The sequence below is a fragment of the Ambystoma mexicanum genome, chromosome 5p (assembly GCF_040938575.1).
Source record: "Ambystoma mexicanum isolate Mex_15411 chromosome 5p, UKY_AmexF1_1, whole genome shotgun sequence".
In the NCBI taxonomy this organism is placed as follows: Eukaryota; Metazoa; Chordata; class Amphibia; order Caudata; family Ambystomatidae; genus Ambystoma; species Ambystoma mexicanum.
In genome coordinates, this window is record NC_090930.1 from 200,636,478 (window position 1) to 200,653,328 (window position 16,851).

General features: G+C 47.9%; 1 protein-coding gene across 2 annotated transcripts in view; it reads left to right on the top strand.

The window, feature by feature from the left end:
- The window catches only part of GUCY2F (guanylate cyclase 2F, retinal), a 720,767-nt gene that overhangs the window by 215,352 nt on the left and 488,564 nt on the right, over positions 1–16,851 (top strand). For both annotated transcript variants that reach the window (XM_069612625.1, XM_069612624.1), the window contains exon 4: positions 8,443–8,797. In XM_069612625.1, the coding sequence (XP_069468726.1) occupies positions 8,443–8,797 (355 nt within the window). The remainder of the gene's footprint in view (positions 1–8,442; positions 8,798–16,851) is intronic.

Genomic DNA, 16,851 nt, shown 5'->3' on the forward strand with positions numbered 1-16,851 from the left:
CGAAAATCGTGTTGAAGTCGCCCCCCCAAAGGATGGGGACAAGGGGGAAGCCATCAAGGAGGGACGTGACCTGTACATAAAAATCAGGGTCATCTAGGTTAGGGCCGTAAATGTTCAGCAGGACCACCTCCCTGTGTTGTAGCGTAGCATGAAGCAGCACATATCTCCCTTGAGGGACTATTTGTGAGGAAATAAGAGTAAACTTGAGGCTCTTGTGGATGAGGGTCATGACCCCGCGGCTTTGGGTGGAGAAATCGGTAAAGAATCTATGGGGACCCCAGGTTTTGGCAAACCGCATACACTGTTCCGCGCGAGCATGTGTCTCTTGTAGAAACAGAATCTTGGACCCATGACGCTCGGTCTGCAACTGGAGCTGTCTCATCTTTTTATAATTGCCCAACCCACGTACGTTCCAGCTCATGAAGGTCAGGTCACTCTCGGTCACAGATGCAGTGGTGGTTGAAAAAGAAAAAATGTCAATACCCAGCGGGCCAATTTCACAGCCCTGCAGCACCAAGTCCTGAGTACCACCTCGCGGCTCGCCTTCACTGCCAACGCCAACTTTTTAACAACAAAACCCCTGACATGACCACCCCCACCCACATCCCCCACCAAATAGAGGGATGACAATCCCAACCCCCCTCAAACAAAACCAAACCAGAGGCATCAGCGCCTGGGGGCCTGAGGGCCGGACTAGCCACCGCAGTCCGGGCTGCGGCAGATCCAAATAAGACAAAAGGTGCCCACAGTAGACCTTTGCAAATAACTTGAACAAGGTTCTGGCACATGTTAATGTGGCACATATTTGTAAAATGAACAAAACAAGCAGATTCCGGAATAGAGGATCAGAGTAACCCCGATGCAGGAAGGCGGCCTTGCCTGGCCCCTCCACGTCGGGACAGAAGGATAACTGCAAAACCATGAACAGAGGGGAGGGGTCAACCAGGGAAATGTTCGTCGATGAACCTGGAGGCCTCCTCCGGGATTGTGAAAAAAAACACCTGGTTGGCGTGTACTACGCGGAGTTTGGCAGGATAGAGCATAGCGTATTTGACTGAGTGGTCCCGCAGCCTGCGCTTCACAGCCTGGAAAGTCCTGCGTTCACGTTGGACGGCCGTAGAGAAGTCCGGATAAAGATGAATCCTTGCGCCGTCCAATAGTAGCTCCCCTTTTAGTCTAGCGGCCCTGAGGAGGGCATCTCGGTCACGGAAGTTCAGCACCTGGGCTATGATGGGCCGAGGTGGACTTAGCCGTCAGGGCTCGGTGTGCCCGCTCAATGGCAAAGTGCGGGGAGAGCTTGGGAGAATCCAGGAGCGAGACCAATGTGGGCTCAACAAAGTCCTCCATTGGTTCATGAACTTCGTTCTCGGGAACCCCCGATGCGGAGGTTGTTACGCCTCGATCGAGATTCCAAGTCCTCGTTCTTCTTCTCTACCTCAAGGACTCGGTTGGAGAGAGTGGTGACCTCGGAGCGCAGGGCACCCAGTGCATCCTCTGCGGAACCGACCCGGGTCTCGACTTCTGACACACGGCTGTCAGTCCGCTCGATGTGGGCCTTAATAGAAGATATAGTACCGTTCATGTCATCCAGTTTTGAGTGGAGTGCGGTGAAGCCCTCACGAATAAAGTCCATCATAGTTTGGGATTCCGGTACTGTGTCGGGTGGAGGTGCAGTAGGGGCCTGCTCAGTGGTCTCCTCTGATGATCTCGTCGCAGCCTTAGTAAACATGTTGATGGAGCTCTGTTTCCTCGCCCCTCCCTTGGTCATCCTGGCGATGTTGGAGGTCGAGTAGGGGTTAGGGGGGACCCCGGCCGCCCTGGGAGAAATGAAGGGGGGAGCTCAGGCCCTGTACCACTTGAGGGAGAGTGCGAAGTATGGTATGAAACAGGGAGTAATGCAGGGGGAGCCGTGGCTGTGAATCCGTATAGATGCGATATTGCGGCTACCAGTGCAGGCCGCGAGGTCTCAGCCAGCCCAGGGAGGCGTGGGGAGAAACGGGAGGAGACCTCGGGGGTGGAAGACCCCAGGGATGGGGGCGATGACGCCCAGCGGACACTGTGAGAGCCAGGATCCAGATATGGGTGGCCGAGTGCGATAAGTGAAGGGGGGCGCCTCCGAGCGCAATGCCCCGCAGGGTAGACAGGCTGCAGCCTCGAGCACAGTGATGAAGGATAGGGCAGGCAGCCGGTAAACAAAAGGTCCTGGGCAAAGTAGTGACACCGTGGCCCCCTCAGAACATAGGATGAAGACACACGCAGCCCGTGATGACCAGTGGAGCGAGGGGATGAAAGACATTCCGGGGGGGCGCCAAGACAAATGCAGGCCGGGGAAGCGCCAGGCCCGGGGGACGCCGGCGGGTAATCCGCAACCCCCTGTAGGGAGGGGGTGAGGCAATGTCGCCGCCCAGGGAAGTCCGTGGGGCCTCCCCGACCCACGTACCTGGTGGCCGCAAGGATCCGGTAGCACCGCGTGCGTCCCCCGGGTGCTGGAGTCTTGCTGTCAGCGGGGGGGAGAGCCCCCGCCGAGGCGGCACCACGGCGAGGTCCAGCAGACGGAGAGAGGGGCCCGGGCAGCTCCGATGCAGGGCAGACGTCCCTCCAAGTGTGCCCCGGGACGCCCGGCACCAGCGGTCGCGGTGCTCGAGCGGCAGTGCGCGGACTCAGGACGCACCCTGGCCGCCTCCAGATCCCACCACCAGCCAGGGAAGAGGCGGACCGCCACCCGCCGGCGTACATCCACCGAGGCAAGAACACGCCGCAGGCCCCCAGGCGAGTCTGTCCGCTCCGCCGGGCTGAGTTTTGGCGCAGGAGCGCTGCAGTCAGGTGGGGGTATGGTACAGCGGCGCCCAGGGATCGCGCTCCACAGCTCCGATTTTTGTCGGGATTCGATCCGCTGGGTCCCTGGGGTAGCGGCTCCAGAAACGTGTAAGCCGGGATCGGCTGTCAGGTGGTGAAGGTGCCAATTTAGGATCTTGCGATCTGCAGGCCCCGGAGCTCGAGCTTCAGGCGGCCATCTTGTTCGGCGCTCAACAGCGCCCCCTTAACAAATATTTTCTAAAAGGTCATAAATTGTCAGATTTATCATCACAAACAAAACCAGGCACTCAGGGCCAGAATTGGGCTTTTCAACATACTTTCCACTGAAATGCCACCCCTTGCTTCCACCAAACACAAACTCACGTGTGGAGAGGAGGGAGGGGGGGCGGAGAGCCCTGCTGCGACTGGCAAAGCAAACTGAATATCTTTTCTTAAGTGGTCATTTAGGCTTTAAGCTCCCCCACTGGCTACTGGTGAAGATGAACATGTTGCCATCTTTATAACCTGCATGCCACAGATCAATGGAGGCTGATGGTAGTATACGCTTGTGCACATACACACATGCACACTCTCTTTACGTTACAGCCTTTAGTTTACTTGCGGGCCAAAAGGTATTCAGCAATCACTGACATGTAACCCTTTGGTATGGCAGCCGGGAATACCCACAGAGATGAGTGAATTTCGCAGTGTGACTTATATGTAAATTCAATGATAGAACCAGGGAAATCGCCCATTGTCATATGTTTAGCAAATATTATCCATTATAAATATATAAACCCCAAAGCCGCCAACCCAAAGTAAACCCTTTTCCTTCTTGGCACTCTATGTATTCTTCCTATTGCTAACATATTGATTTTGTGTCAGGCACGTGTGGTTTATGGAATGGCATTAAAAACTGCTCCAACTGAAACTACTTGGCAGATGGCACATCCAACAGTGCAAGACCAAGATTGGCAAGCTCTTGTTTACTGCAGCCTTTCCGAATCAGATTGAAAAGCACACTTAACGGTATAAACAGTATACCGGTATAAACAATGTGACGGTTATTATTGTTCAATTGAGTGGTTCATGGTATCTTTAACGGTATACCGTTATACTGTTACATCCCTAGTGCAAATGCATGTATATTAAACTAGCAAAAAGTGCCCATTCTCCAAACTGGTTTTGTAGATAGACATGATAACACTCATCGCTTGTTGAAAATCAATGATCCTGTAGGTTGCTGTTCTGATTCGCTTATCGCTTGATGTGCTTTTGCACCCTGAAGTAAACTACCCTGAGAATGGGCACGTGTGGCTGGCTGACATACCCCGGAGCAGATGTTGGGGGGAGGAGAGAGTTGGTGTGCTTCTGCATACTGGGACCTTCTGTGCTCTCTCCCCACCTGTCTCCTCACCCTGTCATGGTGCAGTTCGTCGAGGTGCATTGTGGTGCAAATATCTCAGAAACTGTGCATCCTAGGGCCTTGAAACGTATTTTTGAGGTCCCTTTTGGACCTTGAGATTTGTTCCTCGTGTCGAGACCGATCCTTGTCGGATTACATTCATGTTTCACCGATTTTAAGCAACCTTCTCATGTGTGAAGGTGCTGAAATCCTGGGAAAGGGGTGTGGTGCCCAAATGTCATGTAGCCAGTAATGTCCGGAAGGTCCTAACAGCTTACTATGCAGAATTTGGTGTAGATTGGTGAAACGGCAGCGAGTGGTATAAGGAACAACTCTTCACAAAGCCACAAATACACAAACACATTTGAACCTTTCCTGAAATCTGGGGCAAGAGGTGGGGTGTCCAAATGTCATGTGTCCAGTAATGTCCGGATGCTCCTAACAGGTAACTATGAAAACTTTGGTGCAGATTGGTGAAACAGTGTGAAGTTGTATAAGGAACAGCACTTCACCAAGCCACAAACCCACAAACAAATATTGACTTTTTTAAAGATAGACATACACATATATGTATATAAACTGATATAAGCATCTTACAGGGAGTTACGGTTGTTACCTATGAATGCAAACTCTACAAATGTTTGGAATGTCAATGTTAATGTTACGAAAAACAATCAGTGGAAAAAAAAAAACCTCAAATCATACTCAATCACATGCAAATTATACCTTAACCTCAACCTTCTGATTTTGTAAATCAATTTCAGTTCCTTAAATGGCTATTTAATTCCAAACATTTGTTGAAAAGCGTAAAAACAAACACAGTGGGCCTCATTATGAGTGTGCCGGTCTGGTAACAACGGTGCCGGTAAGCTACCAGCACGGATCGGACCGGCATACTCCGAGTTCTTTATTTTTTATTTATTTATGCATTCAGCGGACAGGTGCCCTCCCGCCCGCCAGGTCTGAACTGGCGGGCGGAGCGGCACCCGCCCGCAGACCTTGACGGAAGCACCGGCACTGTTGCACACTGTGCTGGTGCTTCAGTCCTCTCCATTCCCATTGAGTCCAATGAGACTCGAATGGGAATGGGGAGTAATTTTTCCCGGCAACTGGCAATGGGGAATTACCGGGACCGGCGGGGCTGTAATGACCCAGTAATTCCCCATTGCCAGGCGCCGGAAAAAAACGACCCTTGTGCCAGCCGTGCCATTATTACCAGCACGGCTACCGCCAGGGTCGTAATGAAGCCCAGTTACTCGGGGTTTGATCTTACCATTGGCATACTTGCCGGAATCACAGTGTGAATCCCTCTGACGAGTGTGTAGCATAGGGCTGGAAGGATAGCTTGATGGGAAGGATGGAGAAATAGATGGGAAGAATAAAGAAATGAAAAGGATAGATGTATGGGATACATCATTGTATTCCCCTTGTCTCATCTTCCTTCATCTCATCTCCTTTTTAGTTTGTGCTATTTGGTAGTGCTTGTGCCACTGATAATTCAAAACTATTGCTTTGGAGTACAGATAAGTAGAAGGAACATATGAAGACAGATACACAGCTTGCAGGTGTTGTTTGGGTACTGCCCACCCATTGATTGCCCATGGCCATGCTAATCCCTATGGCCATTCCCCCTCTTTGAGCTTGCTTTAATCAAGCCTTATCATCAAACTTTGCACTCAAGTGTTTTTTCAAAGCAGTCTTCTGCGAACTAATGACATAATTGGAGCTGTAAAATTCCTACAGTTGTGATAAAAACGTCTTGCCAGGTCGCCATCAGCCACTCGATTTATAAGCACTCTTCTTGTCCCTCACCGAAGTCCTGTTAAAAGCAAGCAAACAGTTTTGGGTTCTTCCTAAGTATTAGGCATTTGCCAGGCACTGCTATTAGATGCCCAGGTACTCGCACCATGTTGCACCTGCTACCATCAATGGCCAGTTAATACCTGTATGGCAGTGCCTGACAAGTGCTTTTCCCATGCCTACACAACAGCCCAAACTGTTGGCATTGGCAATGCTTGTTTCTTATGGCTTTGATCATTGCATATGCTTCTTCCTTCTTCGTGTATTATATTTCTTCCTTTTATCTCTTTGCTCTTTCTTGTCTCATGTCCTTCCTTTCGCATGAATACATTGGTACTCCATGGGTAAACGTTTACGTGCTTAATTCCAACATTACATTATTTGATATCATGTTTTTTTATTGTACAAGTAAATCCTAGCTTGATGCATCACAGCTTTCTATTTTTTAAAGAGTAATGTTTTTGCAGATATAATTTTTGATAGATGTAATTAAACATAATGATCAAACATCACATTATGGTTACTCTATCATCCTTGGTGCATTTTAATCATTTCTGTGATGAACTGAAGTTTAATAGAACAAGGGTGAACCCTAGCACTTAAATCACATTTTGTGAAGTTTTTACATTACCTGGGACTTTTGTCAGTAGTTCACTCCTTTTGCAATCCTTGCTTTTGAAATGAAATACCTTTACTTCTCTGCCTAAAACGTTTATGGGTCTTGTATAATAGATTGGTTGTAAGATTTAGAATGGATTGTTGTGATATCATTAACAGTTAAAACACTATGATCCTATGGTAAGATTCAATCAGATGATTTTCAGGAAATAAATGTGTTTGGCCGTATTTATTTTTAGTCAATTCATTTTGAGTGTTTGTCATATTACGGCCTCATAGACTTGTACCTCTTTTTGTAGGGGGTGGTTGCACATGTGGTAGAGGGCCTTTGGCTGTACTCCAGCCCCCTTTTCACTGTTCATCACTCTTAGCCTGGCTGTTGTGAGGTTCATGGCACTCTCTGATCCCCATCATTTCCTGTTGGATGCTAACAACCCCTTTAACTCATTCCTCCTTTGGCTTTGCCTTTAGAGTTACATTCATTCTTTGGTTACTTCGGGTTGCCTTTAGAGTTAGAAGGATACATTCCTATTTTGGCTACTTGGGTTGCATTTAGAGTTAGAGGGATACATTCCTCCTTTGGATACTTAGGGTTGCCTTTAGAGTTAGAGGGATACGTTACTTCTTTGGCTACTTAGGGTTGCCTTTACAGTTACATTCCTCCCTTGGCTACTTAGAGTTGCCTTTAGAGTTAGAGGGATACATTACTCCTTTGGCTACTTAGGGTTGCCTTTACAGTTACATTCCTCCCTTGGCTACTTAGAGTTGCCTTTAGAGTTAGAGGGATACATTACTCCTTTGGCTACTTAGGGTTGCCTTTACAGTTACATCCCTCCCTTGGCTACTTAGAGTTGCCTTTAGAGTTAGAGGGATACATTACTCCTTTGGCTACTTAGGGTTGCCTTTACAGTTACATTCCGCCCTTGGCTACTTAGAGTTGCCTTTAGAGTTAGAGGGATACATTACTCCTTTGGCTACTTAGGGTTGCATTTAGAGTTAGAGGGATACATTTCTCCTTTGGCTACTTAGAGTTGCATTTAGAGTTAGAGGGATACATTCCTCCCATGGATACCTAGGGTTGCCTTTAGAGTTAGAGGGATACATTCCTCCTTTGGCTACTTAGGGTTGCCTTTAGAGTTAGAGGGATACATTCCTTCTTTGGCTACTTAGGGTCGCCTTTAGAGTTAGAGGGATACATTCCTCCTTTGGCTACTAAGGGTCGCCTTTAGAGTTAGAGGGATACATTCCTCCTTTGGCTACTTAGGGTCGCCTTTAGAGTTAGAGGGATACATTCCTCCTTTGGCTACTTAGGGTCGCCTTCAGAGATAGAGGGATACATTCCTTCTTTGGCTACTTAGGGTCACCTTTAGAGTTAGAGGAATACATTCCTCCTTTGGCTACTTAGGGTTGCCTTTAGAGTTAGAGGGATACATTCCTCCTTTGGCTACTGAGGATTTCCTTTGGAGGGATTCCTCCTTAGAGGAGGCCCTATATCAGTTAACATTGCTTGTTTATCTTTGCATACTTACCACCACACAGGCAGGCACTGAATATTTGCTGACAGTGCAATAGGGGTATGTAAACAGTTTATCAACGCCGCTGCATACAAACCATGTACATAAGTACCTACTTCTTGCACTGTGGTTCCATGTAAATATGCCTTCTCTATTAGGTATTAACATGCTGCCAGAATTTCCCCCCAACTGCACAATTTACTGAATGTGTTATTTGAATTACTAGAAACTCTTAATGGAGATCCATCAAAGTAGCTAAAAATTCAAAAGGTCAAAGTAATTATTCATGCTTTTTTTTTATCAATGCAGGTATCTCCATTGTTTGGCACGATATACAATGCAATATACTTTATCGCACAAGCCATGCATCACAATAAGAGACATCGGACATGGGTGTCTGGGACAAATCTGGTTAGAAATTCCAAAAATATGGAGTTTTATGGATTTAACCAGAGGATCAGGACTGACGCGAACGGGAATGGCTTCACGGATTATGTCATCCTTGACATGGACATTAAGACCTGTGAACTTCATCGAACATACTTGGTTGACATGGAATCTGACATGGTTAGATTTATGGGAAGACCGATTCACTTCCCCAGCGGAGTGTCTCCAAAGGCGGACTCCTACTGTTGGTTTAATAATGGGAAAATTTGCACAGGAGGTAAGGAAGAACATGACTTCTCTTAAAGTATCTCTGTAGTTCTTGGCCACCAGTGGCTGTGACTAGCATTGTCCTTAGTGCTTGTTAGTGTTTGGTGTGGTGTGAACATTAGAGGAGTAAGCAGTGATAATACAGCCAGAGAACCATTTGAATAAAAAGAAAATTGACGACATAATATTAGGGAAAATGTTCATTATCATCGGGTGCAGAAAGAGTTACAAAATTGCACCAGAAACAAAAAAAAATGATATCTTGCAGAAATTAAAAATAAAAAATGTGAAGTTTTTTGGTGATTGGATGTAACCACAATGGGAATATGGTGAAGATGCTGTCCTAAAAGCTCTTAGAAATTGTGTGCAAAAATGGGATTGGGTGATGAGCCATGAAAAAGTTGCCCTAAGCACGTTCTCTAGGATGTTTTTTGAGTATAAATAGCCACAAGCTTATCTTAGGTTGCTATCTTCTCCAGCTTCGCAGAGAATATTTATGACCATACGGCTAAATAGACTTGATGCCTTGGAGGTTGGATGGGTTTACTGATTGAAAGGAGTACCTGTCGAATTTGGAATGATATGCAAGTAATTGAGTCAGCTAGACATGTTCTTACTTGTCCTATTATGAGACCATTTTATGAGTGCTATCTGGGTAATTATGTGGAGAATTTGGAAGCCCTCGCCAGTGAAATATTTTGGCTCAGATGTGTGTCAGGCTATAGTCGTGGTTTAACCATTGCAATTTGGAAAATGTGAGCAAGCATTTGTTGAATTTGAAGAGGATGTAAAACGTGTGTCAGATCTTTAATTTGTTGCAGCTAGTGTCAAGAATGATATATATGTCTGCCATTTCCCCTTATTCAGCTCTTCCTGTTGAACTCCTTTGTTGGCTCTTTTGCATTTTGTGCAGAGGCGTATCTGGTTTATTTGGGATTCAGTTGGAATTTTATCTGGAACCTTAATTGAAGCTGCCCTGATTTATATTTATTTATTTTCTTCAAAGGTATGACTCTACTGTATTTTGTTTGTAATAGGTGTAAAAGTTTGATTTAACTGGATACACAATAAAAAAATTAAAAAGTGTGAAACAAAGGGAAGTGTGGAAGAAAATCTAAATGTAAACCTAGGAAAATAAAGCAAGAAGAGATAGGAGATGGGTGAGGCAGGAGTAAAGACAAATATGGGAAAGAGAGTCGAGTTTTGTCAAACTCAATAAATGTGACCTTGTATATTTGTATTATAGACCGTTTGCCAGGTATTGACATTTTATCCCGAGGTGCTCCCACATTTTGGAACCTATCCGCATAGTATGCCCAGGTACTACCAATATTTGCCAGGTATGAATGTGATATACTCTCATGCTCACATCATACAGAAGCCATTGCTGTCATGCAAAATGTACTGCCACTGTATAACCATACACTGAAATGATTGCCAGGTTTCCCCACCATGTGCCCAGGGGCTGACATCATATGCCACAGGGCTACCGCTATATAGATAACCACATGTGCAGCACTCGACTAACCTTCAGGTATCCAGAAGCCCAGTCTCAATGTCCTGAATTCTGTGCAATCAAAAGATGTATTGGTCCCTCATGCATGACCCAGTTACTATCTGATATTGTGGTGCAAGCACCGGGAGATAATTATAAGACATGTAATACATCTTTAATTCAGAGGAAATGTCTCACACGGTATATTAAATAGCAATTGCATGCAAAGAAATAAGAAAAAGTGAGAACATATGCAGGCTGTGCTGTACCGTGCCTAAACAGGGGTTGGGGGGAGAGGGGTCGATTTTTAAAATAACCTTAAGTCCAGCTGGCATGTACGTATGTTTCAACCCTTTGGGGCATGTCCAAGTGTGTGGGTCTTCACAAGGACACAGCATTTTCAGAGGCAGTTATCTCGATCAGGCCGTGGGGATCAAATTTGTTGGTAATTCTAGTCATACTGTCACGCAGAAGTTTATTTGCTTTTAATAATTAATTATTGTTTTATAAGGGCCCATCCATGATTGCAGTGGCTCTGTAGCACAAGGAACGTAGGGGTTAGAGGGTGGAGGAAAGAGAGAACAAAGACAGGTCTGATCAGTGGTCGAAGTGAGCGGGAACGGTCGGGAGAGGTGTTCCACTACATTTTGGGTACACTTCTATCACTGGGTCTGATCATTCACAGCCTTGAAAAATTCAAGATCAATTAAGTGCAAAGGGGCAAGGAAAGAAACGGGAGAAGTGACAGTACATAACAAGTGATGAAGTGCATTTGTTTAATATTACAATGAATTAAAATACATTACAAGGTAGGTGAAAGTGCAGGGTTACCGAAAGCAGGCCAATGACAAAACGTGTCCAAATAAGACCTGCCAACAGTGGACCCACAGCATCCAGGTAACAGCCATCATGCCTGGAGACTGAACCCCTACAGGGGTCATAGGTAACCTTAAAAATCAAATGACTGCCTCAAGGGACAAGTCCTTCATAGTTCCCTGAAAAGTTGGTGGTTTTCAATTGATTTCAGGATGTTCCATAACATAACTCCAGTAAAATGTGCCAGCCTGCACCAACATTTACTTGTATTTTCATGGTCTACAGGGAGATACAAGTAGTTAGCAAATGTTAGGACTGTAGCAGGGTAGTACTTAGTGGGTTTCTGTCAGATATCTATGGCCCTGCACCCCAGTATGCTTCATGAATGGTGAGCAACACCTTAAACCAAATGTAAATGTCCCCTTGTAGCCAAAGCAGATATATATATATATATTTCTGAGGCTTGTGGAATCTGCTTAGATCACATGCTGTGCATAGGCCGACATCTAGTGGAAGCTGCGGAGTATTACAGTTTGTTTTTCGAAACTCGAAAATGGGCGTCGACACAGGCGTGCCAGTAATGCTATCCCTAGTGTGACGTCCACTGTACCCAAGATCCCTCACGCGTCTGGGATCCTCAGATTGTTTTTTTCCGCCATACTGGTCGGAAGCATCTTGCGGAGTCCCCTGGCCTTAGCCATACTTTTGCTATTATTGCAATTTAAAATTATTTATTGACATCCTTCCCCACCCCAATGTCGACCATCGAACTCGACGACGGCTGGAGAAGACATCGACCGTCGGCTGCTGCACGACGGATCTGGGCCTCGGAAGGCCGCTGGCCTCGGCCCGGGCCTAGTAGGCCGCTGGCCTCGGCCCTGCAAGTAGGGAGAGTGGGGGGTGGTACATACTCTTCACTCTTGGTATATAGGTACACCTTATATATTTCCTACACTTACCAGCCCGCTGCCTCAAGGTGCGTATGGAGGGTACCCCTTTCCAATTCTGCCCCAAGTGCAATCGCAAATACCCTTGGGTCGACAGGCACGCCACGTGCAATCTCTGCTTGCCAAGGGACCACCCCGAAGCGAACTGCAGAGCGTGTAGTAGGTTTAAACCTAAAACACTTAAGGACCGTTCGACAAAGCGTTGGGCCCACCACGCCAGGCAGGCAGCCATGGCAGCGGAGGGCGCCTTCAGCGATGGCAGCGACGCCGTACTTTCGGACGGCGAGGGCATTATGGCGTCCAAAGACTGCCGAGCGCAGGTCCCCGACCTCGGAAGGTTGTCCGGCAGGGCGGCTATGGGGAAGACCCCCGGCGACACAAGCGCTACACCTACACACACTAAGCACACTAAGTCCAACCGAACCTCGACGACGTCGACTTCTCGGAAAGAGGCACGGATAGAACGGTCCGACTCGGTGTCCTCTGGGCGCTCTCGATCGAGATCGCCTCATGACGCAAGGCAATCATCCACTCTTGCCAAGAGTGCATCGCTCCCTAGATTAACGGAAGTTCGTTCGTCGGAAGACGAAGACGACTTCCACCCCCAGGCCGCGCTCCAAGAGACCGAGAGCGCAGTTAACACCAGCGAGGCCCCACGCTCGAAACAAGATACCTCTCCCGACCCTCGGCGCCAGGCGTCGAAAGTCTCTGGGGCCTCCAAGGGGCAGGGAAAACATTTTTCCACGCACGGGGAGGGAGGGAAACAGCGGAAAGCTCAGCCTTCCACTCCTGGAAGACCATCCTTCCACCCCAAGCAGACAGATAAACATAAATCTACTGGGACATCAACATCCAGCAAGGGTACCCTTGATAAGTCCTCTAAGTTGCCTACTAAAGTCATACCCTGTTCCAAAGAATGGTCCAGTGAGGACATAGGCAGGGTCATGTCAAGAATGTCTTCCTTAGCGGATTTTTATGACAAAAACCCAGAACATTTCCTTTCGTATGACCCTCAAGGGGCCACACCCTCAGGCTCCTCTGATCCTATCCCCCTAAGTAAAAAGGCCCGGGTCGAAAGACCTGACCCCTTCGAGGTGCAGCCTTACTCTACTCCATACTCTACTCCACACCCCAGATACCAAGGACAACCTTTCCCTGAAGGGGACCAGGAGTTTTCAATTATGGAGGAACGAACCGGGTCTGAATACTATGCGGAGGATGAGGACCTGGAGGAGGTAGAAGATGAGGAAATTTACAGAGTAGATTCCCCGGTAGAGAGCGAAGCCCCAGTTACCGACTCGCCAGTTGATAACCAACCCCTCCTTAATGAAGTTCTTGCTCGCGCAGCAGAACATTTTCACATCGACACCCACGGTGTACAGGAGGAAAGGGACTTCGCTGAAGAGTTGGTGGGAGAGAGGAGGCCGGTCGCTCAGACCATCCCTATCCTTAAATCCATCCAACGTAGAATAGATCCATCCCTGGTGAATCCTAACCTCACCAGAGCCGTCAACCCCAGAGTCGAAAAACTTTTTCAGGCAGCCCAGTCTGACCCTCTTTATATAAGAGGTCATCTTAAACCAGACTCCCTAGTGGTTACCAACACTCGGAAGAGGGCTGGGACACCCTTATCGTCGTCAGAAGCTCCTCCCGACAAGGAGAGCAAAAGACTGTACTGGTTTGGCAGGAAGGTAGCCTCAACGTCCGCCTACCAAGCAAGGATTGCAAACTCCACCACCCTGTTGGCAAGTTACAACTGCCATCAATGGGAAGAGGTCGCGGCGCTCATAGCCTCTGCTCCTGAACCGTTAAAGGGCCAGTTGGCTCGGATCTCGGCAGAAGGGAGAGCCGTGTCTGGTTGCATATTAAAAGCAACTTTCGACGCTGCAGACAACGCAGGAAGATTGATAGCAGAAGGAACTGTTATCAAGAGACATGCGTGGTTACGGCAGTCGGGGTTCAAAACAGAAACACAGGCTTCATTAATAGACAAGCCGGTGGAACCAGATCTATTGTTTGGGAAAGCGGTCGAAGACGCACTTAAAAATACCAAGGACGAGTACGAGACTCTCAAATCCCTTGGCCAGCTTACCAACAAACCCCCGAACCAGAGGGGGAACAGTAATTTTCGTCGCCCACGCGGCCAAAATTCACAAAGAGGCAACTATGCCCAAGGACAGGGTACACAATGGAACAACAACCAGCAGTCTACCCAAAGTTACAGCAAAGGTAACAAGAGAGGTCGTGGAAGAGGCAGAGGCAGCCCCAACAAGGGAGGTGGCACGCCTCCGCCAAAGCAGTGACGCTCAGTTCAGGGTCCCTTCTCACGCAACCCCAGTAGGGGGACGCATTTCCAACTTCACCCAGGCTTGGGAAGGGATCACCTCAGGGATCACCTCAGACAGATGGGTGCTGTCAACAGTGTCCACAGGATATTGTATAGAATTACTGCAGCGTCCCCGGAACCACCCTCCACGACAAAGAATACACTCCTTAGAACATCAGAAGATCCTTCTCGAGGAGATCGCCATTCTGCTAGAAAAGGACGCGATAGAACTCGTCCCAGGACACCAGGTAAACAAGGGTATCTATTCAACTTACCAAAGAAAGATTTGACAATGCGCCCAGTATTGGACTTACGGCCTGCCAACAAGTATGTCAAGCCCCAAAAATTCCGTATGACCACGCTACAAGAGGTAATCCCCCTCCTAAAAAAGGGGGACTACATGGCAACCTTGGATATGAAAGATGCTTATTTTCATATTTCCATGCTCCCGGCGCACAAAAAATACTTGCGCTTCAAAGTGGACAGTCGCCACTACCAATTCAAGGTACTGCCCTTCGGGATAGCTTCAGCACCAAGGGTATTCACCAAGGTACTGGCGGTGGCGGCTGCACACCTACGCAGGGAGGCAATCCCAGTGTACCCTTATCTGGACGACTGGCTCATAACGGGGGAAACCCCAAGAATTTGCAGGTCAAACATTCAGAGGACTATCGACCTCCTCCACGAGTTAGGCTTCTCTATCAACGAGAAGAAGTCAAGTCTGGTGCCAAGCACCTCAAAACAGTTCCTAGGAGCAATCCTAGATACTCAGAAAGGGTTGACCTTCCCCTCGGAAGAGAGAATTCGGAATATACTACTGCAAATTCCACATTATCAGTCAGGTCAACAAATAACGGTACGCAAAGCAATGCGGTTACTGGGCATGATGGCGTCATGCATTTACCTGGTCCCCCACGCGCGTCTGCGCATGCGTCCCATGCAGGAATGGTTGGCGAAACAGTGGTCTCAGGCAAGTGGTCAGTGGGACGATCTAGTGGTCGTTTCGCCAACACTCGTACAGAGCTTACACTGGTGGACAAGAGAGAATCTCGCAAGGGGAAAATCCTTTTACGATCCCGAAGTACAAGCAGTGGTAACTACAGATGCTTGCCTAACTGGGTGGGGAGCTCACCATCTCCACCACACAGCTCAAGGTCTCTGGTCTCACTCAGTAGCCAAGAACCACATCAACCTGCTAGAGCTTCTGGCAGTATTCCGAGCGCTTCGGGCGTTTGAGCCCCATCTACTAAACTTGTCGGTGCAGATCCGGACGGACAGCACGACAGCCATGTTCTATCTGAACAAACAAGGAGGGACTCGTTCGCCAAATCTGTCCAAGCTTGCCCAGAAAATCTGGATATGGGCACTCAGACGGAACATCTTCCTATCAGCACAACATGTTCCAGGGGAGCTCAATTCCCTAGCGGATGCCCTAAGCAGAGACTCCCTTCCAGAAGAACACGAATGGGTCCTTCACAGAGAGATCGTAGAAGATCTCTTCTCTCAGTGGGGTTTCCCCACTATAGACCTATTCGCCACAAGCGAAAACAAACAATGCCCAGGATTTGCATCCAGGTTCCCCCAGCCAGACTCCCAAGGGAACGCCCTGTGGATGAACTGGTCAGGGATGTTTGCGTACGCTTTTCCACCAACTCCTCTCATCAGAAAGGTGGTGTACAAGATGAACAAGGAATCGATGACGCTCATCCTAGTTGCTCCCATGTGGGCGAGACAACCATGGTTTCCACACCTACGCAGGATGGCGCTGTGCGAGCCCATCAAACTCCCAGCCTGGTACAACCTACTGTCCCAGCAACAAGGTCTAACAGTGCACCAGGAACCCAACTCAATGAACCTGGCAGCATGGCTCCTGAGGTCATAGAGTTTGGACATCTCAATTTACCACAGAGGTGTATGGACATCCTAAAAGAATCCAGGAAACCAAACACAAGGCACTGTTACTTTGACAAGTGGAAGAGATTCGTTATTTGGTGCCAGAATAAACAAATCAACCCAGTTGATTGCACTCCTTCCAACGTGGTAACATACATGCTCCACCTGCTGGACGCAGGTTTGGTTTTTAACTCTCTGAAAGTACACCTGGCAGCCCTCTCGGCTTACACCACATCCCATAACAAAGTATCGTGGTGGAAAGTACCAGTAGTTAAAGCCTTCATGGAAGGAGTAAAGAGACTTCACCCTCCTATTTCGAACCCACCGCCAGGATGGGACCTCAATGTGGTGCTAGCTAAGCTCATGGGCCCCCCTTTCGAACCCATGCATATGCATAAAAGTAGTCTCAAACACCTGACTTATAAAACGGCCTTCTTAGTAGCCATTACCTCCATAAGAAGGGTCAGTGAAATTCAGGCTCTGTCAGTGCAAGATCCTTTCTTTATTATCCACAAAGACAAACTGGTTTTACGCACACACCCTAGGTTCTCACCTAAAGTCATATCTAAATTCCATGTAAACCAGTC